This window comes from Triticum urartu, chromosome 7 (genome assembly GCF_003073215.2).
Source record: "Triticum urartu cultivar G1812 chromosome 7, Tu2.1, whole genome shotgun sequence".
Lineage (NCBI taxonomy): Eukaryota > Viridiplantae > Streptophyta > Magnoliopsida > Poales > Poaceae > Triticum > Triticum urartu.
Genome location: NC_053028.1, coordinates 686,362,192 through 686,388,026, shown reverse-complemented (window position 1 = coordinate 686,388,026; position 25,835 = coordinate 686,362,192). Strand labels below are relative to the sequence as shown.

The following is a 25,835-nucleotide window of genomic DNA, read 5'->3' as shown; positions in this document are numbered from 1 at the left end:
GATAGAAACATCAGCATTTTTCTTAAAATAGTATAGCAAAAGTGCTATCATCCATGAACCATCATATAGTTCTTTTCTTTGGTTTCTGTTCATTGGCAGAACGAGGACCACACTTGGCTCATTTTTACATTTTTTTCAGTGCTCGCAGGGACAATCAAAAAACCAAACCAATGCCTTCTTGAACTTGTAGCACCCAGTTTCTCAGTTTCCTTTTCTCGCCTTCTTGCTCGGTTTTGCATGAGCTGGCTGCTTCTCTGTAGATGTCCCAGCAGAGGCTGCAAAAATTTTAGGGCATAAACAATTCATCAAAATCAATCATATGAAGTACAAGTCCAGTTTTTATGCTGAAAAATACTTGCTAACACTGAAAAGAAAAAGTTTTTTTCTGGGAAACCTGAGACATGTTTGCGGCTGACTTTTTCTTTGTGAGCCAAATCGATATCTTCAGGTCTTGCCGTACAACTATTTTTATAGTGATCAGGCTCCCCACAACGACTGCATGTGACTTTCTGTTTAGATAGTAAACCTTCCATGAAAGTTTTGTAACGTCCTTTTTGTGGACGCCCTTTTGATACTGCAACATCAGGATCCTGAAGATTGTCCCCATAGCCATCAGGATGCGGTCCTACATCAAACTCTGTTGTGTCCTTGTCAATATTTGCTTGTTGTGCTTCTGCAAGTTCATCTTCTTTAGTCATCTCATCCAACCTCTGTTGCACCCTTTCACTTCCTGCTACAACATATAGATATTTTCTGTTTGTTGATGCACCATCTGAGGCCATCTCATTGAGCCTGTTGGAGAGCAAGGTATACCTTAAGTGTTGACTTCCAGCAGTCAGTTCCAAAGGAACATTGAAACGGATGTCCCGTATGTCCTTTGTATTTTTTGGCCTCCACCTGTCTATGTAATATTTCTCTAGCAGCATAGACATGTTGAGATGAGAAAGTACTCTCAAGACATGGCTGCACACAATGCCATCCTTCTGAAATTTCCCACAAATACAACTGAACTCCTGTTGCTGCATGTTCACAATCACAATAAATCTTCTTGTTCTGAAATCTTTTTCAGCTAGCATTGGTCTCTTGTAAACTTCATATTTCACATTTCTCTCAACCTCTTCAACATGCAAATTCAACACAAACTTTATCTGTTGTTGGAATCTGTAAAATATCTTTCGGTTGTACATTTTTGCAGCTTGCAACTCAAGTTCACTTCATGCCCACAATGTTGGCGAAGTTGTTCTAGTGATAGAGTCTTGCTCCCGCTCCTTATCTTGTATAGTTTCTGAAATCTTCTGGTACTCTTGTAGGAAGCTTATCACGTTGTGAGTTGACGTGATGTTGTCCTTGAATATGGCATTGGTGCCTTCACTAAGTGCAGTAGAGTGAATGAAGGGGAAGAAGTTCTTCTTGAAATACACAGGGACAAACCTTTTCCTTTTCTTCCACATGATTTGGAAATACTTCACATGCCCAATGTTGTATTTCTGGAGCATCTGTGTCCACAAGTTCTCAAACTCAGTCACCGTCAGAGAGTTGTGTATGATGTCACTGAAATCATCATGCAGGGTTTTATTTGCAGCAAAAGTCCTAGTACATTTTTCCTCAGCCTTCTTTTTAATATGAAACAAACAACGTCTGTGGCAGATATGGGGGAAAACTAGAGGGATAGCTGTCTTCATCCCAGCATCCTCATCTGTGATGATTGTGGATGGATATTTGCCACCCATGCAATGCAAGAACGTCTCAAACAACCATTGGAAGGTGTCAGCTGTTTCATTCTCAATGATAGAGCAAGCAAACAAACAGTTTTGGCCATGTCCTGTGATTCCAACAAAGGGAGCAAATGGAAGGTTGTATCTGTTTGTCTTAAATGTTGTGTCAAAGCTGAGGCAGTCTCCGTACAGCTCGTACATCTTCCTAGAATACCCGTCAGCCCAGAAAATGCACAAAACTTTACTTGCTTCATCAGAGACTTTAGCTGTCTTGAACGCATAGTAAAATTGTGGATCTTTAGCTTGTCTCTTCCTGAAATATGTTAGCACCTGCATCATGTCATTTTGATTGCTCTCTTTGCCAATGGCTGTCCTAACATTGCTGACATGCTTTTTGGTATAAGGAGTGTTTCCACCTCTCAAGTAACTTAGGATTGCCATTATTTTTCTTGTTGGTAGCTTCACAGTATTGAATGTTTGGATTAGGAGCTTCTCCTCCTCCGTCATGTGCTTATGAGAACGAAGGTATTTCACTTCTGTGTGAGGACTCAAATCATGGTTGTGTTCTAGGTTTATGGTTGTTATCACCCACTTCTCATCCTTCTTCACGACAATGAGCTGAGCTTTACACCCTGTTATTGCAATGGTGTTTGCTTTTTTCTTCCTCGCGTTCCGATAGGGCTCTTGTCCTGTTTTCTGTTGCCTTGTCTCACGTCGTTTCTTCCTCCTATTCTCTTGTTCTTCTTCATCAATTACTTTTCCTGACCGATTGCACTTGAAAGTTAGCCGAGTTGATGCACTGCCACCTTGTTTCTTGCCACAAAAGCGGGCTGCCTTCTTCACAGAAAATCCAGCAATTGAGGCATATTCATTGTAAAAGGTGTAAGCTGCATCCTCCGTATCAAAGACCATGTTCACAAGGGGTACGTGATGGCTACGCACTTCCTGACTAGAACTCTGGGCAGCAACTATACTGTCATTTTCAAGGAAAATCAGTATATCTTCATGTGTCAATTGTTCAACTTCATCAGCTGCACCACTATTTTCTTGTTGTCCAGCAGTTACAGCAGTCATATCAGAGCTTCTTTGCAACAACGTTGGAGGAAGATCATCCTCAGAATCACTGTCAGAAGGATTATCAGTTGAATCTATCAAGCAGTTTTTGTTTCCTCCATCCATCTCCATATCTCTGTCCCAGTTCAAATCATTCAAGCTTTCTGTAAAATGGTTGTCAACAAAAGGTTCCACCTCTTCTTCATGTTGTGTATCAAGTTGACACAAACACTGATCTGCAGAACGAGCATCAGGCCGGGCTGTATCTTCGGATGATCTCCCATATCGCCCAGTTATCATGTACATATCATTCTGCAGTTTTTTTTTCCAGAAAAACAAAGAACAATCAGAGAATTTTCCATAGTTCTACCCAACATGCACACATATATCCAAAAAACCTACCTCAGTACGGACTAGGTGATCTTCTTGCGATTGTGAGGATCCGTATCTAGCCCCCTGAAAAGTAAAAACACCATTCAGTTACTTTTTTGTCGATTTTGTACTGCTGACAACAGCAGTTTATTCTTTGTGCACATACATATCATTGAAAGAGTACATTTTATTACTATACATTTTTTGGGATTCTATGTCAAAAGAATTAATTTTACTACTATACATCAACATATATGACAAGTCTGTTAGGGGGAGGTGGATGGGCAAAGAACCTCTTGTTCAGCAGCAAGGAGCAGTTGCATGTATGATATGGGAGCATCATGCACCATGGTATCTACCTGCACATTCATTCATTTTTTATGAAAAATATCAGCAAAGTCTTGGTGCCTTTTTCCCCCTTCTATTGGTCACGACAGAATTTTTTTCGCAAAATACTTACAAGGTGTTGGAGTGGTGGAGACATTTGAGTGGACTTTCCCTTTGAAGTGTCTCCCCTCAGGTTTGTATGAAAGCTCACCTGCGCACAACAGTGTTTTCAGACTATTTAAAGACAGTTTTTTTTGGCAAGGTGGAAATACCTCTGTGCTGTCAACATTATTGTAGCTACAAAAGAGAGATGTATGCATTACATTGTTTTGATCATTCCCATGCATTGTATTGTCATCAGCAGCAACATACACTGGGTGTTGCATCCAGGGGTATGCATGATATGGTATTTGATTCAGAGAAGCAGAACTTAACCATTGTTGTTGCTGGCTTATATGGGTGCCCTGCATTGTGTAGTTTCAGAGACTCTTTTTAGGCAAAGCAAAGTGCAAAATTCATTTTTAGTTTGATAACAATCATCACTTTTCTGTTTTTTCAGGACACTAACCTGAGAACCATGAAGATAAGCTCCATATGCATCAAATATAGCTGCAAGCAAAGCAAAAATTGTCATGTATGGACATTTCTGTTCACAACTTTTTTCTGTAAAAAACAACCCTTGTCTATTTTATTCACAACGAAAATCAATTCTTTTCCCCTATTTTTCTAAGTCTTGAATGTTCTACTCGATTTCCTGTGTAAGGATCAACACAAAGCAGAACTAGATCTGGGGGGAGGAGGAGGAACATACCCTGGTGAGTGTTGTCTGCTCCTGGACCTCTCCATGCATCCATGAGCAGCTTCCCCTGTATTTCTTCTCTCTCCTCCAACTTTTTCAGAGTTCTTCAAAGTTTTCTGCTGTTTTTGAGCAAATTGAGTGAGTTCATCTCCTTAATTTTGATAGATTAGAGGGGAAAGGTTGGGGGGCTAGGTTTACCCTAGGGACATGGGAGATCACCTGGGAAGAAAAAGTGATCGAGAAAAGCAGAGCAGCTTTCTCTCTTTGTGTGTATCCCGGGCTCTTTATGTTTTCTCGTGACAACCCAAAAAAGCCCACAACCTTTCCCACAACCCAAAAAAGGCCCACAACACAAAGGCCCACAACCAACAACCAACAAGGGAGAAGTTTTCAACCCAATTGTGCGGGGGAGAGAGGAGCCTGTCTCGGTCTGCCAGGTGATCGGCCTGCGACAAATAACGTGCAACGTCATCACCCACGTCATTCGACTGAGACCATTTTATTTCTCATTCGAATGAGTTCCAGGCACTCCCTATCTAATTTCTCGAGCAGCGTATTTTGCCCTCAGGGCAAGAAGGAAGATCACGCCTACGGAACAAGAAGTTCAGGAGATCACGCGCCAGACAACATGTTGGCGTCCGTGCTCCGGCGTCTCCTGCACCGCGGGATCCTCGCCCGCCGCCCGGCGCCACCCGCTAGCTCCTCGTCCTCGTCTCTTCTCCACCAGCCACGTTCCTCAGGTTCGCGTCTCATCCCATGCCATGATCTTCAACCGACCGGAGCTCTTTTCTTCTTTTTTTCCTTTTTGCGGAGGAAATAAAAAGAAACACTCTCTGATTTCCTTGAAACATTGTAGGGTCATCCGCCACCAGTCCAATCGGTAGGTCTCGGGCCAGAAGTGGACGCGGCGAGGGGTGCGAGCGAGCTGTCGTTGGACGACGGTGTAAGGGTGTTCATGCGAGCCGACTTCAAGTACCAAAACATGATAACAGCCTTCGGGCTCGCTTTTACCGGATGCAACGTTGAGCGATACATGAGGAAACAACGTGAGAAGAAAGCAGAGGACGGATCCACCATGGATGCGTTGGTTGGTCTTGCTCTTAATATGGAGTAGGGGGTTTTTTCTAGAATATTTTTTGAAGTGACGAATTAGGAGTTTTGGTTCAGCCAGAAACAGGTTGGCATTGTTGTATTACCCCGCCTTTAAGTTTTTTTTAAGGGGTCACCACCACACTTTGTTTAAACGACAATAACATCCGGTACAAATAAAACATCAGGAGTGGTGGATAACCAGAAATAATGACCAGTGGCCAAAGAAACCGAGGCCCTAGCAAGGTCATTTGCTTCTCTTGCTTCATGAATAACTAAAGGGTCTTGGAACTACAACATCCTCCTTTCATGTCTTCTGCCAATAGAGTAACTAGGATCCTTGTAAACTCTTGCTCACTGACGGAATCCTGCATGATGGACAGCCATAGTTTTGCATCTTCATGATTGCATGCTAACTTGTGCTACAGTAAATCCTCATCCATCAAAGCCCAATCACACTTGGACAACCGACGGTTAATCAAGGCATGACGCCATGAATCGTCTGCCGAGTTGCACACAAAAGAAGTGTCATCATCTGCAATATGTCGCAGCCTTAGTAATTCTTCCGTCGAGATAGAATTCTTTGCCAATCTCCATAGCTTTCTGCCAATGTTGTTGTGAAGCTCTTGTATCAGAACAACTCCCCCGATTTTTCAACCAATCCTCTCTCCTCTTTGAATCCACAAGCATATGATAAGTAGAACGAACCAAAAATACCCACGTATTTTATTACCGCCTTTAAGTTTCCTTTTTTGCGTTGATATTACCGCCTTAAGCGCCTGAATAGGTAGCTGGAGCTCATAGCCGCCTGCTCTTGGGCTGGCCCGTGTAAGGCGAGCGATCGCTTCACCGGTCCACTCCCTAGTCGCTTCGAGAGTAGTTTGACTGGTCGCGGTTAATCAGTTGACTGGTCAACTGTTGACTTGAAAAACAAAAAAGAGAAAATAATGGCAAAAAATCGTGAATTCAAAAATGCTCAACAATCATAGATTTTGAAAAATAGTTCATCGATTTTGAAAAAAGTACGTCCATTTTTCTTAAATTCAAAATATAGTTCATCGAATTTGAAAAAAAAAGTCATCAATTTTGAAAAAACATCGAATATGAAAAACAGTTTATCAATTTTGAGAGTAGTTCATCGACTATGAAAATAGTTCATTGAATTTGCAAAAAAGTTCATCAACTTTGAAAAAAGTTTATCCCATTTTGTTCCCTTCTCATCAATTTTGAAAATTGAAACAAGCTTTCAATCAATATCTGCAGGAATTATGAAAAAAGTTTATTGAATTTGAAAAAATCATCAATTTTGAAAAAAGTTCATTGAATTTGGAAAAAGTTCATCGAATTTGAAAAAAAAAGTTCATTGATTTTGAAAAAAAAAATCATCGAATTTGAAAAAAATCATCAATTTTGAGAAAAAACAAATCAAACCTGAAAAAGAGTTCGTCATATTTGGAAAAAAAGTTCATCTTTTTTTAACCCCAAAAAGAAAAAATCTTGATTTTGAAAAAAAAACATGAATTAAAAAACCAAAAAAGAACAAAAGGAAAAAAGAAAAAGAAAAACCAAATAAAACCACACCGGAAAATGACCAGCGAACCGAAAAAAACAACTTTTCGAAGCTTCCCAAAACCGAAGGAACTCCCACGACTGAAGAAGGAAAAAAGAGAAGCGAAGAAGTTATAAATAACTAGTCATTTTATGGCTTAGTGGTTGCGGTCCTTGGTGTAGAAGGAGCAGATCATGAGTCCGAGCTCTCGCCGGCGCACCTTTTTGTGCTAGGTAGAAAAAAGCAGATACATGGGTCGGCCCAGTCATAGTAGAGGGCAGCACGCTGCAGGCGCCGGTTTGCAGAAACAGTAATAACCAAGCGCCAAATAGGGATTACCTACTTAGTGTCAGTGGTGGAGCTATAGTGTTGGGCTCTTGTATCAGAATAACTCTCCTGATTTTCCAACCAATCCTCTCTCCTCCTCTTTGAATCCACGAGCATACGATAAGTAGAATGAACCAAAAATACCCTCATATTTTATTACCGCCTTTAAGTTTTTCTTTTTGCGTTGATATTACTGCCTTTAACTCAACTTAGTGGGGAGCTCTGGTTCGGCGCCTTAAGCACCTGAAAAGGTAGTTGGTGCTTGCGGCTGTCTACTCTTGGGCCGGCCCATGTAAGGTGAGCGGTCGCTTCACCGGTCAACTCCCTAGTCACTTCGAGTGTAGTTTGATTGGTCGAGGTTGACCAGTCTGTTGATTTAAAAAATGAAAAAGGAAAAAGATTGGCAAAATTTTGAAAATCATCGTGATTTCAAAAATGCTCACAGAATTTTATAAAATTCAACAAATTTTAAAAAATATTCTTGAATTTTAAAAAAGTTCATCGAATTTGAAAAATGTTCCTCGATTTTGAAAAATAGTTTATCAAATTTGAAAAGAAAAAACGATTTTTCTTAAATTAGAAATATAGTTCATCGAATTGGGAAAACTCACAATTTTTTAAAAAATTCATTGGATTTGAAAAAAAATTCATTGAATATGGAAAAAAGTTCATAAATTTTGGAAAAAGTTTATCGATTAATAAGACAGTTCATCGAGTTGAAAAAAGTTCATCGAATTTGAAAAAAAAGTTCATCAAATTCAAAATAGTCATCAATTTTGAAAAATATTCATCAAATTTGAAAAAAGTTCATCCATTCTGAAAAAGGTTTATGAAAATAGTACATAGAATTTGAAAAAAATCACCAATTTTGAAAAAAGCTCATCGAATTTGAAAAAGAGTTCACCGTATTTGGAAAAAAGTTCATCATTTTTTTTAAACACCAAAAATAAAACAATCCTTGATTTTGAAGAAAAAACCAAAAAAAGAATGAAAGAAAAAAGAAAAATAAAAACCCAAATAAACCATGCCGGAAAATGGCCAGCGAACCGAAAAACTGGTTTGGGAAGCTTCCCGCGACTGAAGAGGGAGATAAAGACAAGGAAAGAAGTTATAAATCACTTGCCGTTCTATGGCTTAGTGATTGCAGTCCTTGGCGTAAAAGTAGCAAATCGTGAGTTCGAGCTCTCGCGGGCGCCCCTTTTTTGAGCTAAGCAGAAAAAAGCAGATACATGGGTCGGCCCAGTCGTAGGAGAGGGGGGTGCTGCAGGCACCGGTTTGCAAAAACTGTAATAACTAGCGTTTGAAGAGCCAAATATGGATTGCCTACTTAGTGTCAGAGAGCAACTAGTTGGTAGCTCTTTCAGGAGCCTTCCCATGATCACGTGGGGACGGGCTAAGAGCACGCCACTTGGCGCGGTCTCAGCTGCCGCCACATGTCGTGCGCTAGGTGCCTCCTTTGAATTTTCTTTTTTTCGCACGTGTTTTCGACTTTTTAAACAGTTTTTTTGTTACTTTTTGGTTTTTCAACAGTCTTCCTAGATTATGGACCCAACAAAATTTCCAAAAAAATCACAAAAAAATCATATTTTTTTGCTTCCACGAGAGTCACGGTTTTGTTTCCGCGAGAGGCACGATTTTGCTTTCGTGAGAGGCACGGCCATGCCTCTCGGAAACGGAAAAATAAACGTGTTTTCTATTTTTTTCCTTCTGCGAGAGGCACGGTTGTGTTTTCGCGAGAAGCACGGTCATGCCCCTCGGAAACAAAAAAACGTGTTTTCTAAATATATTTTTTTCCTTCTGCAGAAGGCACAGTTTTGCTTCCGCGAGAGGCACGCCGTGCCTCTCAGAAACGGGAAAAACGTGTTTTCTTTTTTTTTCCTTCTGCGAGAGGCATGGTTTTGGTTCCGCCAGAGGCCCGATTGTGCTTTCGCGAGAGGCACGGCCGTGCCTTTTTCGGACAGGAAAAAAACATGTTCCCAGTTCGGTTTTTTCATACGGTTTTTTTGTCCGATTTTTCTGTGGAAAAAAGTTTGTTAAAACCTATTAACATTGGATCTAGTTTTGAAAATCTCGATGCGAGAAATCCACTGATGAAAACGGTTTAAAATTTGGACGTATGGTTTAAGAGATAAAACATTTTAAATAAATAGATGTATGGGAAAGAGGAAAACTCTCAGGTTACGACAAGTGACGCGCATGCATTGCGCCACTTGTCGCAATGTGAAAAGGTAAGAGTGATACTTAAAAAAAGTACTTCTAATTAGTGTTTTCGATGTATGAAGGACCCACTAGCCTCACGTGCCATGGCAGCAGGCAGCCCAAATAGCACGCTCCATGCTGGTCCACCGCCCACCACCCGAGAGAATAGTCGGTGCCCAACCTATCAGCCTAGCCTGTCGATCATGCGCTAGTGACCGGCCCCTGAATAGTCTTTTTCGCAAGCATGCGAAGGAAGACTCCGCCCCCTTTTTCTATAAAAAGGGAACGCTAGCCTCGACCTAGCACAGCACAGCCTCTAACCCCAAAGCAAGCTAAAATGCCAGGACCCATTGTTCACAATGAGACCACAGCAACCAACCTTGGAGGTTTTGTGACCGTGCTAGCAAACCTTACCCGCCGTGCCTTTGCATTAGAAGAGCTCCCAGAATATGTTGTGTACCAAGGATCCATGAGCGGTGAGAGCCTTCAATTTTGGGCCACTGTGCACGTCTATGGTAGGGGTCTATCACCAGAACGCCCCTACAGGTTCACCGGAAGGACAACTTCCTTTGAGCCACAAGCCATCCAACTAGCTGCCCGAGAAGCTATAGTTCAACTCTGGCACTTGTCGCCCAGGGTTAACTGTTGCACATTTTACTACTACCCCAGCCGTGACGGGTATAGTAGACCACCACAAGTTGCCAACGGAGATCACGAGACGGATCCTGTATTATTGCATCTGGTGCGCTATGTAAGTGCACTAGAGGGGCTGTTCGATCAAATCACCCTTGATCTGATCGCAGCTCGTGGAGAGCTGGTTCGCCGAGCCCCGGCTAGAAGAGAAGATGAGCCCGACGCCGACAACCCAGTCGTGCTGTTCGGACAGCCGATCGAGACCTTGAGGTCAGCACCAGCCATCAACCAAGGTGCTTTGATGACCCCAGAAGTGCTTCGTCGCCTTTTGGGAACGCACTCCAACGGGATCGTGGCCAGCAATCCCCGCGATGATCATCATCGCTACCCCGACCCTGCAGTTCCTCAACCCCCTCCAGCTAACCCCGACAGTGAAGCCAATGGAGAAGCCTCGACATCCACAAGGCACGCCCGCTTAGATATAAACGAGGTAGACTAAGTCACTCGAGTAGTGTCGAGTCATAGTATGCCCCATGCCCTGTAATTGTGTGATCATGTATCGCCATATTGGAATGCTACCTGCTTGTGCATCCCTATTTTGAATAGTGGCCATGCATGAGTGCGTTGGTGTACGGCTACATTTTAATCCCGGGCGTGGCTACCAAAACCAACCCCGACGGCACCCACAGTAACACGTCACTTTTGCAAGACACATAACGTGACCGCAACTCAACACAACCCAAGCGCAATCGCAACCCAGCACACCCAAGCACAACCGGGGTTGGGGCGGAGGGCTGTCGGTATCTGTGGCTTTGACCCCGACCCCCATGAGAGCAGAACCAGCAAACAAGTGCCCCTCACCGCGGTAAATAACCCAGCCCAGTTGCTATATAAAAGGCCACCTCGTGACCGTGCCAAGTACCCCTCGTCTTGTGCACCACCCTCACAACCATTTCTTGCCATGTCGAGCCCTAGCATTTATCTGAGAACCCCAGATGCATCCCCGGGTAGTTTTGTTAAAATATTGTGGGACTTTACCTGCAGTACCATGGGTTCTACCCAGCCACCCCAGTATGAGTTGCTCAAATCGAGGATCACCTCTTCCACCTCGACATATTGGGCAGTAGTGCACATCCCTCCCGTAAACTCAAATCAGGACCCAACGGAAGTCCCCTTCCTAGGGAAATCTATGCCAACTCCGCAGATGGCCATAGAAGCGGCTGCACACGAAGCGATTGTTCGCCTTTGATTCACGGTACCCTATGCCAGCGAACGAGGGTATTATTACTTTCCGAGCCGTGCAGCACCTGGGGAAGTGACATCTTTTCCCGGTGGACGAATTGAGAGAGACCCAGTACTGGCCAACCTTGTCCAGTATGTCATCGCTCAAGAGCGTTTGACCCAGCGAGTGATGGGTTATCTCCAGAGCCTCGCTGATTTAAATCCTCAGATCGCCATCGGCAGACCGCTGAGACCCGACCAAGAGAGACGCGTTCATCGACTGGTCAATCCACTTCCACCGATAGAAGAAGAGTGCGCCCCAGTACCAGAGACGTTTTCTCGGGACCCCGTCCAGTTGCCATTTTCATTCTAGACGTCACTGCGATGTTCTTTTATTCTCGGATTTAGATAAGTGTTGTAACTCATGCGTGTTATTCTAAATCTTGTGCGATGAGATGAACATTTGGTTTCAATTGTAGTGACTAATTTTTGCTGCTGTAAATTTTGATTAACTAATTTTTCCTCGCGAGAAATCCTGGAGTGAGATTTCTTTCCCCTGAGTTGCTGCAGCATATATCTCCTCACGACATGGATTTTTATTCACGCAGCACCACGGCAGCAGGCTCACAACCACGACCACTTGAACACATACACTTCTCACAACACCATGTAGCCGTGTTGCATCTGGTTAATCATCTCCCTAGTACACCACAGTCTCTGAAGGAGAGATTAGTGGGTAATCATCCGGGTGCAAGTTACCCAGCATACCAACAACAGTTAGCACCCAACACCACACCTACTCCTCGTGATCACCGCCACCGCGGAAAGCCAACACTCGAGCGGCAGCATCACGATGATCATCGAGGATCATCGCACACAGGAGCACGGAGAGCCCCAGCAATGCCGCCAGCCCTTCGCACATCAGGATCACGTACCAATCCGGCATCGCCTCCGCCATTAAAACCTCGTCTCTAGCTTCTGTAAACGGAAATGGAGGAGGATGAAGGGGAAGGAGAAGCGAGGCCAGGTGTGAGGAAGAAGAGAGAAGCACCTCGGCCGTTTTATAGCTCAAGCTCGGTGTACGGTGGGCGAAGTCCACCAGCGCCGCTCGTCGCCCGATCACCGGTGTTCGGAGGCGAATCCACGAGCAGTGCCGACAGCACGCTAGCCCGCGAGGTGAGTGCACGCTGCACCGGCAGCTAGCACGCCGCGCACTACCGCGGTACGGCCTAGATGCCCTATGCGCTAAACGTCGCCGGTGGAGAAAGCGCGGTAAAGCGCGCGGGAGAGAGGAAGAAGAGGGAACCGGAGGAAGAAGAAGAGACTGACAGTGGACCCCGGGTCCACCTATCAGCCAGTGAGAGCACTGTGCTCTCGGGTTCGACCAGCGTATTTTAAATTTATAATTTATTCTAAATTTACTGTATCCAGCATAGAAATCTCTCGTTTTCCCCCTAGCCATAGATTTTTCCACGCAGCGCCAGTGTTCCACGCTGTGGTTTTACACCACTTATTGCCCTCTCACTGTAGCCACATTTTATTGCATATATTTTCTTAAAACAACTTTTAACAAATCTCGAGGACGAGATTTTTCTTAAGGGGGGTAGTGTTGTCCCCAAAATTTTACCCTTGTTTTATTGATTAAAAATTTTGCCAGGAAATTTAAACTTTTATTTTCTGGATTTTCTTTTGGTTTCAGGGCCTTTCTTTACCTTATTATTATGGGGTTTTTACCTCAAGTGAAAAACTTTCCAAATGTATTATTGGACTTGTTTCTCCCCTCAAGGAAAACATTTCTATTATCAGTGGATTTATTTGCATAATTATTCCTTTCTGAGCCTTATTCCTTAAAATGATTTTTCTTAAGTTTCGGGACCCAATTTTGCACTGCAACCTTTTGATATATTTATCTAAAATTCCAACCAAAATTTGGAGATGTCATGTGATGTTTTTAAATCACTTTTATGCAAAAATATATTTCATTCACTGGATATTTTGAGCTCTACACCAATTCTTCAAATCTGGTCCAGTGGGCAATTTTGCACTACAACCCATTTAAATATTTCTCTAAAGCTTCCACCAAAATTATGGGATATTAATAGGAATGTATTATTCAACTTTATGCAAAAACCTTTCTATGTTCTTCGAAATATTTGAGTGAATCAACTTATTTTTCATTCTGGTCCAGCATGGTGATTTGTACAACAACCATCATTTAACTTGCCCTTTTAGCTATGATTCCTTTTCCTACTTATAGCCCATCCTGCAAAACCCTTAAGTCCAAGAGAGTAGACTCATTGGAGGATTTTTAGAGCATGCATTAGTGCCTTTTTCTTTCTGTCCAGAATTAGTTTTCTCACAAAATTGCACTAACAAGTATGTGCTTTTGACAAACTAACACTGCCACCCTCTCTATCACCTAAAGAGACACTGGTCTGGAGCTTTTAGGCCACCCCGGGAGTTGCCTAGATGCACTTAGCATTCTGTCGAACACCTTGAGTGCATAAGCAGATTTGGCATGATTATTAGTTTGCTTTTGTGAACTTGATCCCCTGACCTAACCAGCTTGTCCACTAAACTCCTAGATGGCCCTAGCCTAGACCTGCTAAACCTTAGGTGATTTGGAGCCCTCTGGCATGCCGTGGCATTCTGCCGAACACGCAGCGTGCGTGCTCTGGGCGCGCCCAGAGCGCACGTTTTGCACACGCGTGCACCGAGTCGCCGCGTCCCACTGTCGACGCCCCGCGCTCGTTTTGGCCCTTCCCCTCTCCCAGTCGACGCACCCGACCCCTCCCACGTCACAGAGCTGCCCCTGGCGCCCTACAGCTCCGCCGTCAGGTCGGCCACGGCAGCTAGCGAGCGGCCACAGTGCGCCCTGCCATGGACGGCGCCGCCCAAGCCACCCTCGCATGCCAGCTGCCCTCTAGAGCAGTCCGAGCTCATCCACAAGCTTGTCCGCAAGCGCTCGTCGTCGCCACGTCCCCCTGCTGCAACAGAATGACGGTCGCCGGCGTTCTTATCCACGGCCATCGTCGGAACCGACCCCGACCGCCTATTTAAGGAGCCCCGAGCCTCTCTGAAACCTCAGGCGACCTCAAGCCACCCCACCTAGCACCCCCATAGCAGTCAATCGACCAGGGAAGGTCTTCTTCCCCATCTCCGGCCAGTACAGCCGCCGCCGCCCTCCGGTCCATTCAGTAGCAACCCGAGCCCCTCCCGTCCAACCAGTGCCACCATGCGATTCCCCTCGACCGTGCGGAGCTGCCCGACCCCTCAAACGCGATCAAAACCCAACGTAGCCCAATTCCCCAATCATGCCCGAAGCTTCCTCCGCTGCGGAGCTCGCCGCCGGCGACTCCCTCCGTCCCCGCCGGCCAGTCGACCACCGGTAGGACCGCCTAGGAGTGGCGGATCCATCCCTGCCCTCGGATGCCCTCGAGGGGCCGACGTTCGCCGGCAAAGATCGCCGGAGCTCCACCTTCGTTCGGCGAAAGGAGAGGGAAGGCGGGGGACGACTGGTCAAACCTGACCAGTGGGCCCAAGGGACCCACTGTCGGTGACCCAGCCCCGCCTCCACGTGTTTTAAGTGGAAGCGCAAAACCTAAAGTACGTTTTCTCTGCCCGAAAGCGTATGTGTATTCAAAACATTTTCTTCTTCTGTTTTTTTTAAACAGAGTTTGACTGAAACTTTGACTGGCTATATCTTTTTAAATAAAACTCCAAATGAATTGATTCTTTTTCCTACCTCTCTCAAATTTCACCTAGTTTATTTTAAGATTTATTTCAAAAATAATTAGGACAACTTTTTGTACTGTTTTTGAAGTATGTGTTATTTTAATATTTTTGAAAATAGGAATTTGGAAGGGAGATATAACTTTCAAAAGTTTTGGAGGGCACCTCACCTCTCCACACCTTGAAGGCAAGCATTTCTGAACTCAGGCATAATATTATCGTCTGTTGTTTGATACAGTTGCAACACCACCGTGACACAGAGTATCCGTTATGTGTTTGTGACGATATGATCATACGCTTTGAGTGCAAAAATGGAAATTTTTGCTGTTGGAAATGGACATACTTGTGGTAGCAATCACCCTCATATGCCTCTCATGCCTACTGGGAAGGATCCGGGAAAGTCTCTGTCTTGGGTAGACACGAGCTTGTCCCTCGTTGAGACGGTTATGACCGGTGGGGCAGGGGGAGGTATGATGAGTGGTGGTTGTGTCTGATGGATGTGAAATATTATCCTTGAGCTAATCATGTAGGAAATACTTAGGCCTCCTGAGTCGGCCGTAGATCGAGTCTTGTTCCAGTAACCCCCATACTTGTTTCGTGCTACCACTTGTCCCTACCGTAGGTAGGGTATGGTTCAGTAAGTTGTCAACCCCTTTCTAGCACACACCATACAGAGAGGCCATGGTGGAAGATACCGGCTGCATCCGGTAGGCATGCCACCTGGTCCGGGGGCATGGGTGTTTTCGGTTGTAGCCGAAGGGGGTAGCTCCCCCAGTTTGCGCGCGGTATAAATTTTGTGATGCCATGCTAAGTCGAGGTTGTAGCCTCCCCACTTAGAGTTTTGCTTAACGGGTGTCAAGGGTGATTCCAAACACCGGTGAGTTTGGCTGGTGTGTACGGTTAGGTGGGTTTTCAATTAAAAGACCGTAGACGGAATTAGTTCCGATGGGCTAAGGAAATCCGTTACTCGTGGGTAAAGAGTACACCCTCTGCAGAGATATTATACCTATTCGAATAGCCGTGTCCATGGTTAAGGACTACAGTCTGGGATGGGTCAAGTGTTGGTCTTAGTGTCGGTCTTCGGAGGAAAAACTACTGAACCAGAACATTAGTTATGATCTGTGACATATGATGATTATGATTATTATTATTGTGGACTAATCATTTTTATTATTTGAATTTTATGAGTATCCCTGAGACGGTTCTACCTCCTAGATATTCACTGTGATTATTCTTATATAAGCCCTTTATGTGGTGTCACTCAGACGCCCGACTGTGGCATGCTTGTCATTTCATTTGTTTATAAGCCCTTTATGTGGTGTCGCTCAGACGCCCGACTATGGCATGTTTGTCATTTCATTTACTTACAAGCCCTTTATGCGGTGTCGCTCAGACGCCCGACTCTGGCATGTTTGTCATTTCATTTACTTATAAGCCCTTTATGCGGTGTCGCTCAGACGCCCAACTGTGGCATGTTTGGCATTTCATTTACTTATAAGCCCTTTATGTGGTGTCGCTTAGACGCCCGACTGAGGCATACTTTATATTGTTATCCTTTCGAGGCGTCGCTTCAGACACCTGATCGGTGCATTCTGTTTCTACTCGCTGATTGCATAGTCATATATGACATGATTAACCTACTTGCATGCATCATGAGCTTCATTTATGACTGACGAAGTAATCATAGAATATTTCAAAGCAGGATTATCAATGGCTATATTATACCTGTGTTCTTAATGTTTGCGAGTACATTCAAAGTACTCACTGGCTTGTCCCTGGCTATTGTCTTGGCCAGATTTCTTGCGTGGAAAGGAACATTGCGATGACAGCCCCGGAACCTACGCAATGGAGATAGCAGCCTCGCGAAGATAGGAGTTATCCTGGTCAGCTGTTCCTGTGGGAAATGGAGTCCCATAGACGTTGATGACCTACAAACCGCTTCCGCCATCAACCACTAGAAACCAATTGTTGTACCCATAGGCCAGAATGGTCTTGTACTACATATTTTGTAGTTTGCTTGGAGTTTCTGTAACAAGTTGGTGTCTCATCAGCTAACAGTAATCCTGGGGCTAGTGAGCACAAGGGCCGCTTTTGGGAAATTAATATCCCGAAAAACCGGTCCTGACACACTGTTAATGCTAAGATAGATTGCAAAAAGGATGTTGTTACTATCGGTTTAGATGATATGTCTCATGAATTTAATTTCTCTAAATTTAGTAGACAACACCGTGAAGAAGAATTACCTAGTAAGGATGAAATTATTGGTCTTGCTTCTATCGCCGTACCTCCTACTAATCCTTTAGAAAATATTTGCTAGACCATGAAAATGATATGTTTATGAATGAAAGAAGGGAAATATATGAAGTATTCTTTAAACAGGAACCTATTCTGAAACATAATTTTCCTGTTGAAATCCTAGGGGATCCTCCTCCACCCAAGGGTGATCCCATGTTTGAGCTTAAACCGTTGCCTGGTACTCTTAAATATGCTTATCTTGATGAGAAAAAGATATATCCTGTTATTATTAGTGCTAACCTTTCAGAGCATGAGGAAGAGAGATTATTGAAAACTCTTAAGAAGCACCGTGCTACTATTGGGTATACTCTTGATGATCTTAAGGGCATTAGTCCCACTCTATGTCAACAGAAAATAAATTTGGAAGAAGATGCTAAACCAGTTCGTGATCATCAACAACGGCTGAATCCTAAAATGAAAGAAGTGGTAAGAAAGGAAATACTAAAGCTCCTTGAGGTAGGTATAATCTATCTCGTTGCTGATAGTCAGTGGGTAAGTCATGTCCATTGTGTCCCTAAGAAGGGAGTCATTACTGTCATTCCTAATGATGAAGATGAATTGATTCCTCAAAGAATTATTACAGGTTATAGGATGGTAATTGATTTCCGCAAATTAAATAAGGCCACTAAAAAGGATCATTACCCCTTACCTTTTATCGATCAAATGCTAGAAAGATTATCCAAACATACACATTTTTGCTTTCTAGATGGTTATTCGGGTTTCTCTCAAATACCTGTGTCAGCCAATGATCAATCAAAGACTACTTTTACTTGCCCTTTTGGTACTTTTGCTTATAGACGTATGCCTTTTGGTTTATGTAATGCACCTGCTACCTTTCAAAGATGCATGATGGCTATATTCTCTGACTTTTGTGAAAAGATTTTTGAGGTTTTCATGGACGATTTCTCCGTCTATGGATCTTCTTTTGATGATTGCTTGAGCAACCTTGATCGAATTTTGCAGAGATGTGAAGAAACTAATCTTGTCTTGAATTGGGAAAAGTGCCACTTTATGGTTAATGAAGGTATTGTCTTGGGGCATAAAGCTTCTGAAAGAGGTATTGAAGTTGATAAAGCTAAGGTTGATGCTATTGAAAAGATGCCATGCCCCAAGGACATTAAAGGTATAAGAAGTTTCCTTGGTCACGTCGGATTTTATAGGAGGTTCATTAAGGACTTCTCAAAAATTTCTCGGCCTTTGACTAATTTATTACAAAAAGATATACCATTTGTCTTTGATGATGATTGTGTAGAAGCATTTGAAATACTTAAGAAAGCATTGATCTCTGCACCTATTGTTCAGCCACCTAATTGGAATTTATCCTTTGAAATTATGTGTGATGCTAGTGATTACGTTGTAGGTGTTGTTCTAGGGCAAAGAGTTGATAAGAAATTAAACGTTATTCAATATGCTAGTAAAACCCTAGACAATGCTCAAAGAAATTATGCTACTACTGAAAAAGAATTCTTAGCGGTTGTATTTGCTTGTGATAAGTTCAGACCTTATATTGTTGATTCTAAAGTAACTATTCACACTGATCATGCTGCTATTAAATATCTTATGGAAAAGAAAGATGCTAAACCTAGACTTATTAGATGGGTTCTCTTGCTACAAGAATTTGATTTACATATTGTTGATAGAAAGGGAGCTGAGAACCCCGTTGCAGACAACTTGTCTAGGTTAGAAAATGTGCTTGATGACCCACTACCTATTGATGATAGCTTTCCTGATGAGCAATTAAGTGTCATAAATGCTTCTCATACTGCTCCATGGTATGCTGATTATGCTAATTACATTGTTGCCAAATTCATACCACCTAGTTTCACATACCAGCAAAAGAAAAAGTTCTTCTATGATTTGAGGCATTACTTTTGGGATGACCCACATCTTTATAAAGGAGTAGATGGTATTATTAGACGTTGTGTACCTGAGCATGAACAGGAACAGATCCTACGCAAGTGTCACTCCGAGGCTTATGGAGGACACCATGCTAGAGATAGAACTGCACACAAGGTATTGCAATCTGGTTTTTATTGGCCTACTGATACGTCCATTTTGCATCATGTTTTTATATCGATATTTATCGCATTATGGACTATTATTTCACTTTATATCACAATACTTATGGCTATTCTCTCTTATTTTACAAGGTTTACATAAGGAGGGAGAATGCCGGCAGCTGGAATTCTGGGCTGGAAAAGGAGCAAATATTAGAGACCTATTCTGCGCAACTCCAAAAGTCCTGAAACTCCACGGAACATCTTAAAATAAATAAAGAAAAATCCTCGCCAAAGATGAAGGCCAGGGGGCCCACACCCTTCTCACGAGGGTGGGGGGCGCCCCCCCCCCTAGGGCAGGCCCCCTACCTCATGGCCCCCCTAGTGGCTCTCCGACGTCCATCTTCTCCTATATGAAGTCTTTAGATGAGAAAAAAATTAAGAAGAATCTTTTCGGGACGAGACTCCGCCACCACGAGGCGGAACCTTGGCGGATCCAATCTAGAGCTCCGGACGAGCTGTTCTGCCGGGGAAACTTCCCTCCGGGAGGGGGAAATCATCACCATCGTCATCACCAACGCTCCTCTCATCGGGAGAGGGCAATCTGCATCAACATCTTCACCAGCACCATCTCATCTCCAAACCCTAGTTCATCTCTTGTATCCAATTCTTGTCTCGAAGTCCGGGATTGGTGCTAGTAGGTTGCTAGTAGTGTTGATTACTCCTTGTAGTTGATGCTAGTTAGTTTAATTGGTGGAAGATCATATGTTCAGATCCTATATGCATATTATTACCCCTCTGATTATGAACATGAATATGCTTTGTGAGTAATTACGTTCGTTCCTGAGGACAAGGGAGAAGTCTTGCTATGAGTAGTCATGTGAATTTGGTATTCGTTTGATATTTTGATAAGATGTATGTTGTCTAGCCTCTAGTGGTGTTATGTGAACGTCGACTACATAACACTTCACCATTATTTGGTCCTAGAGGAAGGCATTGGGAAGTAATAAGTAGATGATGGGTTGCTAGAGTGACAGAAGCTTAAACCCTAGTTTATGCGTTGCTTCGTAAGGGGCTGATTTGGATCCATATGTTTCATGCTATGGTTAGGTTTACCTTAATACTTTTGTTGTAGTTGCGGATGCTTGCAATAGAGGTTAATCATAAGTGGGATGCTTGTTCAATTAAGAACAGCACCCAAGCACCGGTCCACCCACATATCAAATTATCAAAGTATCGAACGCGAATCATATGAACGTGATGAAAACTAGCTTGACGATATTCCCATGTGTCCTTGGGAGCGCTTTTCCTATTATAAGAGTTTGTTCCGGGTTGTCCGTTGCTATAAAAGGATTGGGCCACCTTGCTGCACTTTATTTACTTCTGTTACTTGTTTCTCGTTACAAATTATCCTATCACAAAACTATCTGTTACCACTTATTTCAGTACTTGCATAGAATACCTTGCTGGAAACCGCTTATCATTTCCTTCTGCTCCTTGTTGGCTTTGACACTCTTACTTATCGAAAGGACTATGATAGATCCCCTATACTTGTGGGTCATCACCTACTCTCTTCAAGGATGCCCGTAAGTTTGTCTTATCTTGTGATGAATGTCAAAGAATTGGTAATATTAGTAGACGACAAGAAATGCCTATGAACTATTCACTCGTTATTGAACCATTTGATGTTTGGGGCTTTCATTATATGGGACCTTTTCCTGCCTCTAATGGATATACACATATTTTAGTTGCTGTTGATTACGTTACTAAGTGGGTAGAAGCTATTCCAACTACTAGTGTTGATCATAACACTTCTATTAAAATGCTTAAAGAAGTTATTTTTCCAAGATTTGGAGTCCCTAGATATTTAATGACTGATGGTGGTTCACATTTTATCCATGGTGCTTTCCGTAAAATGCTTGCTAAGTATGATGTTAATCATAGAATTGCATCTCCTTATCACCCTCAGTCTAGTGGTCAAGTAGAATTGAGTAATAGAGAGATCAAATTAATTTTGCAAAAGACTGTCAATACGTCTAGAAAGAATTGTTCCAAGAAACTTGATGATGCATTATGGGCCTATAGAACTGCATATAAAAATCCTATGGGTATGTCTCCGTATGAAATGGTTTATGGAAAAGCATGTCACTTACCTCTCAAACTAGAACACAAGGCATATTGGGCTATTAAAGAGCTCAACTATGATTTTAAACTTGCCGGTGAGAAGAGGTTATTTGATATTAGCTCACTTGATGAATGGAGAACCCAAGCCTATGAAAATGCCAAGTTGTTTACAGAAAAAGTTAAAAGATGGCATGATAAAAGGATACAAAGGCGTGAGTTTAATGTAGGTGATTATGTATTGCTATACAACTCTCATTTAAGAATTTTTGCAGGAAAACTTCTCTCTAAATGGGAAGGTCCTTACGTTATCGAGGAGGTCTATTGTTCCGGTGCCATAAAAATCAACAACTTCGAAGGCAGAAAGCCGAAGGTGGTGAACGGTCAAAGAATCAAGCATTATATCTCAGGTAATCCTATAAATGTTGAAACCAATGTTATTGGAACTGTAACCCCGGAGAAATACATAAGGGACACTTTCCGGAATGTTTCATACTCCGAAAAGGAATAGGTATGTGGTACGGTAAGTAAACCGACTCCAAAATAGTTTTTAAGGCAATATTTCTCCGTTTTGGAATATTTAGAAAAATAGAAAAATAAGAAGCAGTCCGGGAAGGACACGAGGCCTCCACGAGGGTGGAGGGCGCGCCCTACCCTACTAGGCGCGCCCCCTACCTCATGGGCACCTCGTGTGCTCTCCGGACTCCGTTTTCTTACACGTTATGTATTTTGGTCGATAAAAATTCATTATATAATCTCCCGGGGGTTTTGACTCCCGTATCACGCAAATATCTCTTGTCTTTGTTTCGAGCTGTTTTCTGTCAGGGTTATCAAGGCCAGGCATTATGTCATCTCCCTCCTCCTCCAACCATGAGGGAAACGATGCTTGGCTAATGAAGATAGAGCTGAAGAGAGAAGAACCCATGGAGGTCAACAAGGATGAAGGGATCAAGAAGGCCACGGAGGACCAAGTTCCGGCAACAGAAGACATCCTTCTACTTGACCGCAATATTCTTACCCCAACTGAGATCGAAGCTTTCAAGATGATTGAGTTAGCTCGTATACAAAATAAGTATCTCACGCGTGAAAATATTTTGTTGAAGGAGCATATCATCGCACTCAAAGGCATTATCCGCAAGTTAGAAGACCTCCTACGCTCGATGTGCGACTATCCATCATCAACAACTCCACCTTCGTCACCAACAAAGAATCATTGAGTATCTGGTATGGGCACTCCCCTTGGAAACTACCAAGCTTGGGGGAGTGCCCCGGTATCGTATCACCATCACTTTTATCTCTACCGTTTTTCTTAGTTCGATCCTTTTGGTAATATCTTGATCTAGTAGAATAAAGTTTATGGCATGATCTAGTTTTGAGTTTTGCTTTATGGTCCCTCTATGTAATAGAGTCCATGAGCAATATATAATAAAGATTAGTGTTGAGTCAAGGGCTTGATTATTTTGCCATGATCCTTGAGTGAATAAAAGAAAAGAGAAAGAATAAAAAGAAACAAAGAGATCATATGGATCTTATGGAGAGTAATGAGCTCACATAGAAAAAGTATGATGAATAAAAGTTGTTGAGAGTTGATAAACATAGTTTTGGTCATCGTTGCAATTAATAGGAAGTAATAAAGAAAGATAGGTCTTCACATATAAATATACTATCTTGGACATCTTTTATGATTGTGAGCACTCATTAAAATATGACATGCTAAAGAGTTGACATTGGAAAAGGAAGACAACGTAATGGGTTATGTTTTCTTACATCTGAGATAAATTATATTGTCATGGATCATCCAACATGGTTGAGCTTGCCTTTCCCGCTCATGCTAGCCAAATTCATCGCACCAAGTAGAGATACTACTTGTGCTTCCAAATACCCTTAAACCAGTTTTGCCATGAGAGTCCACCATACCTACCTATGGATTGAGTAAGATCCTCCAAGTAAGTTGTCATCGGTGCAAGCAATAAAAATTGCTCTCTAAATATGTATGACTTACTAGTGTGGGAGAAAATAAGCTTTATACGATCATGTGATATGGAAGAAATGGAAGCCACAGACTGCATAATAAAGGTCCATATCACAAGTGGCAATATAAAGTGACGTTCTTTCGCATTAAGATTTTGTGCATCCAACCATAAAAGCGCATGACAACCTCTGCTTCCCTCTGCGAAGGGCATATCTTTTACTTTTATCTCCTACCTTGCATAAGAGTCATGGTGATCTTCACCCTTCCTTTTTATATTTTATCCTTTGGCAAGCACAGTATGTTGGAAAGATCCTGGTATATATGTCTAATCGGATGTGAGTTTTCATGAACTATTATTGTTGACATTACCCTTGAGGTAAAACGTTGGGAGGCAAAACTATAAGCCCCTATATTTCTCTGTGTCCGATTAAAACTCCATACCCATAAGTATTGCGTGAGTATCAGCAATTGTGAAAGAATATATGATAGTTGAGTATGTGGACTTGCTGAAAAGCTCTTATATATTGACTCTTTCCTATGTTATGATAAATTGCAATTTCTCCAATGACTGAGATTATAGTTTGTTAGTTTTCAATGAAGTTTACGATTCATACTTGAAATTGTGATTGAATTATTACCCTAGCATAAGAAATCATATGACAAGAATTATGTAAGTTGTTGTTCTAAGAATGATCATGATGCCCTCATGTCCATATTTTACTTTTATCAACACCTCTATCTCTAAACATGTGGACATATTTTTCGATTTTGGCTTTCGCTTGAGGACAAGCAAGGTCTAAGCTCGGGGGAGTTGATACGTCCATTTTGCATCATGCTTTTATATCGATATTTATTGCATTATGGGCTGTTATTACACATTATGTCACGATACTTATGCCTATTATCTCTTATTTTACAAGGTTTACATAAAGAGGGAGAATGCCGGCAGCTGGGATTCTGGGCTGGAAAAGGAGCAAATGTTAGAGACCTATTCTGCACAGCTCCAAAAGTCCTGAAACTTCACGGAAGATGTTTTTAGAATATATAAAAAATATTGAGCACAAGAAGTTCACCAGGGGGCCACACCCTGCCCACGAGGGTGGGGGCGCGCTCTACCCCCCTGGGCGCGCGCCCCTACCTCGTGGGCCCCCTGGTGGCCCTCCGGTGGCCATCTTCTGCTATATGGAGTCTTTCGATGAGGAAAAAATCATAAGCCATCTTCTCGGACGAAACTCCGCCGCCATGAGGCGGAACCTTGGCGGAACCAATCTAGGGTTCTGCGGAGCTGTTCTGCCGGAGAAACTTCCCTCCGGGAGGGGGAAATCATCGCCATCGTCATCACCAACGCCCCTCTCATCAGGAGAGGGCAATCTCCATCAACATCTTCACCAGCACCATCTCCTCTCAACAGCCTAGTTCATCTCTTGTATCCAATTCTTGTCTCCAAGTCCGGGATTGGTACCTGTGGGTTGCTAGTAGTGTTAATTACTCCTTGTAGTTGATGCTAGTTGGTTTATTTGGTGAAAGATCATATGTTCGGATCCTATATGCATATTAATACCCCTCTGATTATGAACATGAATATGCTTTGTGAGTAGTTACATTTGTTCCTGAGGACATGGGAGAAGTCTTGCTATTAGTAGTCATGTGAATTTGATATTTGTTCGATATTTTGATGAGATGTATGTTGTCTCTCCTCTAGTGGTGTTATGTGAACGTCGACTACATAACACTTCAGCCTTATTTGGGCCTAGAGGGAGGCATTGGGAAGTAATAAGTAGATGATGGGTTGCTAGAGTGACAGAAGCTTAAACCCTAGTTTATGTGTTGCTTCGTAAGGGGCTGATTTGGATCCATATGTTTCATGCTATGGTTAGGTTAATACTTTTGTTGTAGTTGAGGATGCTTGCAATAGAGGTTAACCATAAGTGGGATGCTTTTCCAAGTAAGGACAGTACCCAAGCACCGGTCCACCAACATACCAAATTATCAAAGTACCGAACGTGAATCATATGAACATGATGAAAACTAGCTTGACGATATTCCCATGTGTCATCGGGAGCGCTTTTATCTATATAAGAGTTTGTCCAGGCTTGTCCTTTGCTACAAAAAGGATTGGGCCACCTTGCTGCCCTTTATTTACTTTTGTTACTTGTTGCTCGTTACAAATTATCCTATCACAAAACTATCTGTTACCACTTATTTCAGTACTTGCATAGAATACCTTGCTGGAAACCGCTTATCATTTCCTTCTGCTCCTTGTTGGGTTTGACACTCTTACTTATCGAAAGGACTATGATAGATCCCCTATACTTGTGGGTCATCATATCGCAGGCGTAGTGTCGCCGTGCTGATGTGCTTCTTTGTAACATCAGATCCTTGTATTATTATTCTTCAAATAAAAGCTGATTTGTTCTATGTCAAGCAGTGTCGT

General features: G+C 42.7%; 4 protein-coding genes and 1 long non-coding RNA gene across 5 annotated transcripts; 1 reads left to right on the top strand and 4 right to left on the bottom strand.

Annotated features, from left to right (window-relative positions):
* Positions 1 to 107: 107 nt before the first annotated feature.
* On the bottom strand, positions 108 to 1,190 carry LOC125522854 (protein FAR1-RELATED SEQUENCE 5-like). Its single transcript, XM_048687894.1, has 2 exons — positions 395 to 1,190; positions 108 to 275 (listed from the first exon to the last, which is right to left on the bottom strand). The coding sequence occupies exons 1-2, from the start codon at positions 1,185 to 1,187 to the stop codon at positions 202 to 204; spliced, it is 867 nt and encodes a 288-aa protein (XP_048543851.1). The 5' UTR covers positions 1,188 to 1,190; the 3' UTR covers positions 108 to 201.
* Positions 1,191 to 1,214: 24 nt separating this feature from the next.
* Positions 1,215 to 2,156, bottom strand: LOC125522853 (protein FAR1-RELATED SEQUENCE 5-like). The gene has a single exon (XM_048687892.1). The coding sequence runs from the start codon at positions 2,154 to 2,156 to the stop codon at positions 1,215 to 1,217; it is 942 nt and encodes a 313-aa protein (XP_048543849.1).
* Positions 2,156 to 3,493, bottom strand: LOC125519414. Its single transcript, XM_048684227.1, has 4 exons — positions 3,434 to 3,493; positions 3,171 to 3,224; positions 2,206 to 3,080; positions 2,156 to 2,174 (listed from the first exon to the last, which is right to left on the bottom strand). Exons 1-4 carry the CDS (start codon positions 3,488 to 3,490, stop codon positions 2,156 to 2,158), a joined length of 1,005 nt encoding a protein of 334 aa, XP_048540184.1. The 5' UTR covers positions 3,491 to 3,493.
* Positions 3,494 to 3,544: 51 nt separating this feature from the next.
* Positions 3,545 to 4,412, bottom strand: LOC125523799. The gene is made up of 4 exons (XM_048688871.1): positions 4,279 to 4,412; positions 4,036 to 4,076; positions 3,791 to 3,931; positions 3,545 to 3,678 (listed from the first exon to the last, which is right to left on the bottom strand). The coding sequence occupies exons 1-4, from the start codon at positions 4,319 to 4,321 to the stop codon at positions 3,562 to 3,564; spliced, it is 342 nt and encodes a 113-aa protein (XP_048544828.1). The 5' UTR covers positions 4,322 to 4,412; the 3' UTR covers positions 3,545 to 3,561.
* Positions 4,413 to 4,958: 546 nt separating this feature from the next.
* Positions 4,959 to 5,563, top strand: LOC125523798. Its single transcript, XR_007290424.1, has 2 exons — positions 4,959 to 5,006; positions 5,123 to 5,563. It is a non-coding gene; the product is annotated as an uncharacterized LOC125523798 (long non-coding RNA).
* The last annotated feature ends 20,272 nt before the right edge of the window (positions 5,564 to 25,835 follow it).

Excerpts from the sequence above, each read along its gene's own strand:
- LOC125522854 (XM_048687894.1), bottom strand. The coding sequence starts at position 1,187 with ATGTACAACCGAAAGATATTTTACAGATTCCAACAACAGATAAAGTTT. Across the intron at positions 276-394 it reads CAGCCGCAAACATGTCTCAG|CCTCTGCTGGGACATCTACA; the intron begins GTTTCCCAGAAA and ends AAATTTTTGCAG.
- LOC125522853 (XM_048687892.1), bottom strand. The coding sequence starts at position 2,156 with ATGGCAATCCTAAGTTACTTGAGAGGTGGAAACACTCCTTATACCAAA.
- LOC125519414 (XM_048684227.1), bottom strand. The coding sequence starts at position 3,490 with ATGGTGCATGATGCTCCCATATCATACATGCAACTGCTCCTTGCTGCT. Across the intron at positions 3,225-3,433 it reads TCCTTGCTGCTGAACAAGAG|GGGGCTAGATACGGATCCTC; the intron begins GTTCTTTGCCCA and ends TTTACTTTTCAG. Across the intron at positions 3,081-3,170 it reads ATCACCTAGTCCGTACTGAG|AATGATATGTACATGATAAC; the intron begins GTAGGTTTTTTG and ends AAAAAACTGCAG.
- LOC125523799 (XM_048688871.1), bottom strand. The coding sequence starts at position 4,321 with ATGGATGCATGGAGAGGTCCAGGAGCAGACAACACTCACCAGG. Across the intron at positions 4,077-4,278 it reads AGCAGACAACACTCACCAGG|CTATATTTGATGCATATGGA; the intron begins GTATGTTCCTCC and ends CTTTGCTTGCAG. Across the intron at positions 3,932-4,035 it reads CTTATCTTCATGGTTCTCAG|GGCACCCATATAAGCCAGCA; the intron begins GTTAGTGTCCTG and ends TACACAATGCAG.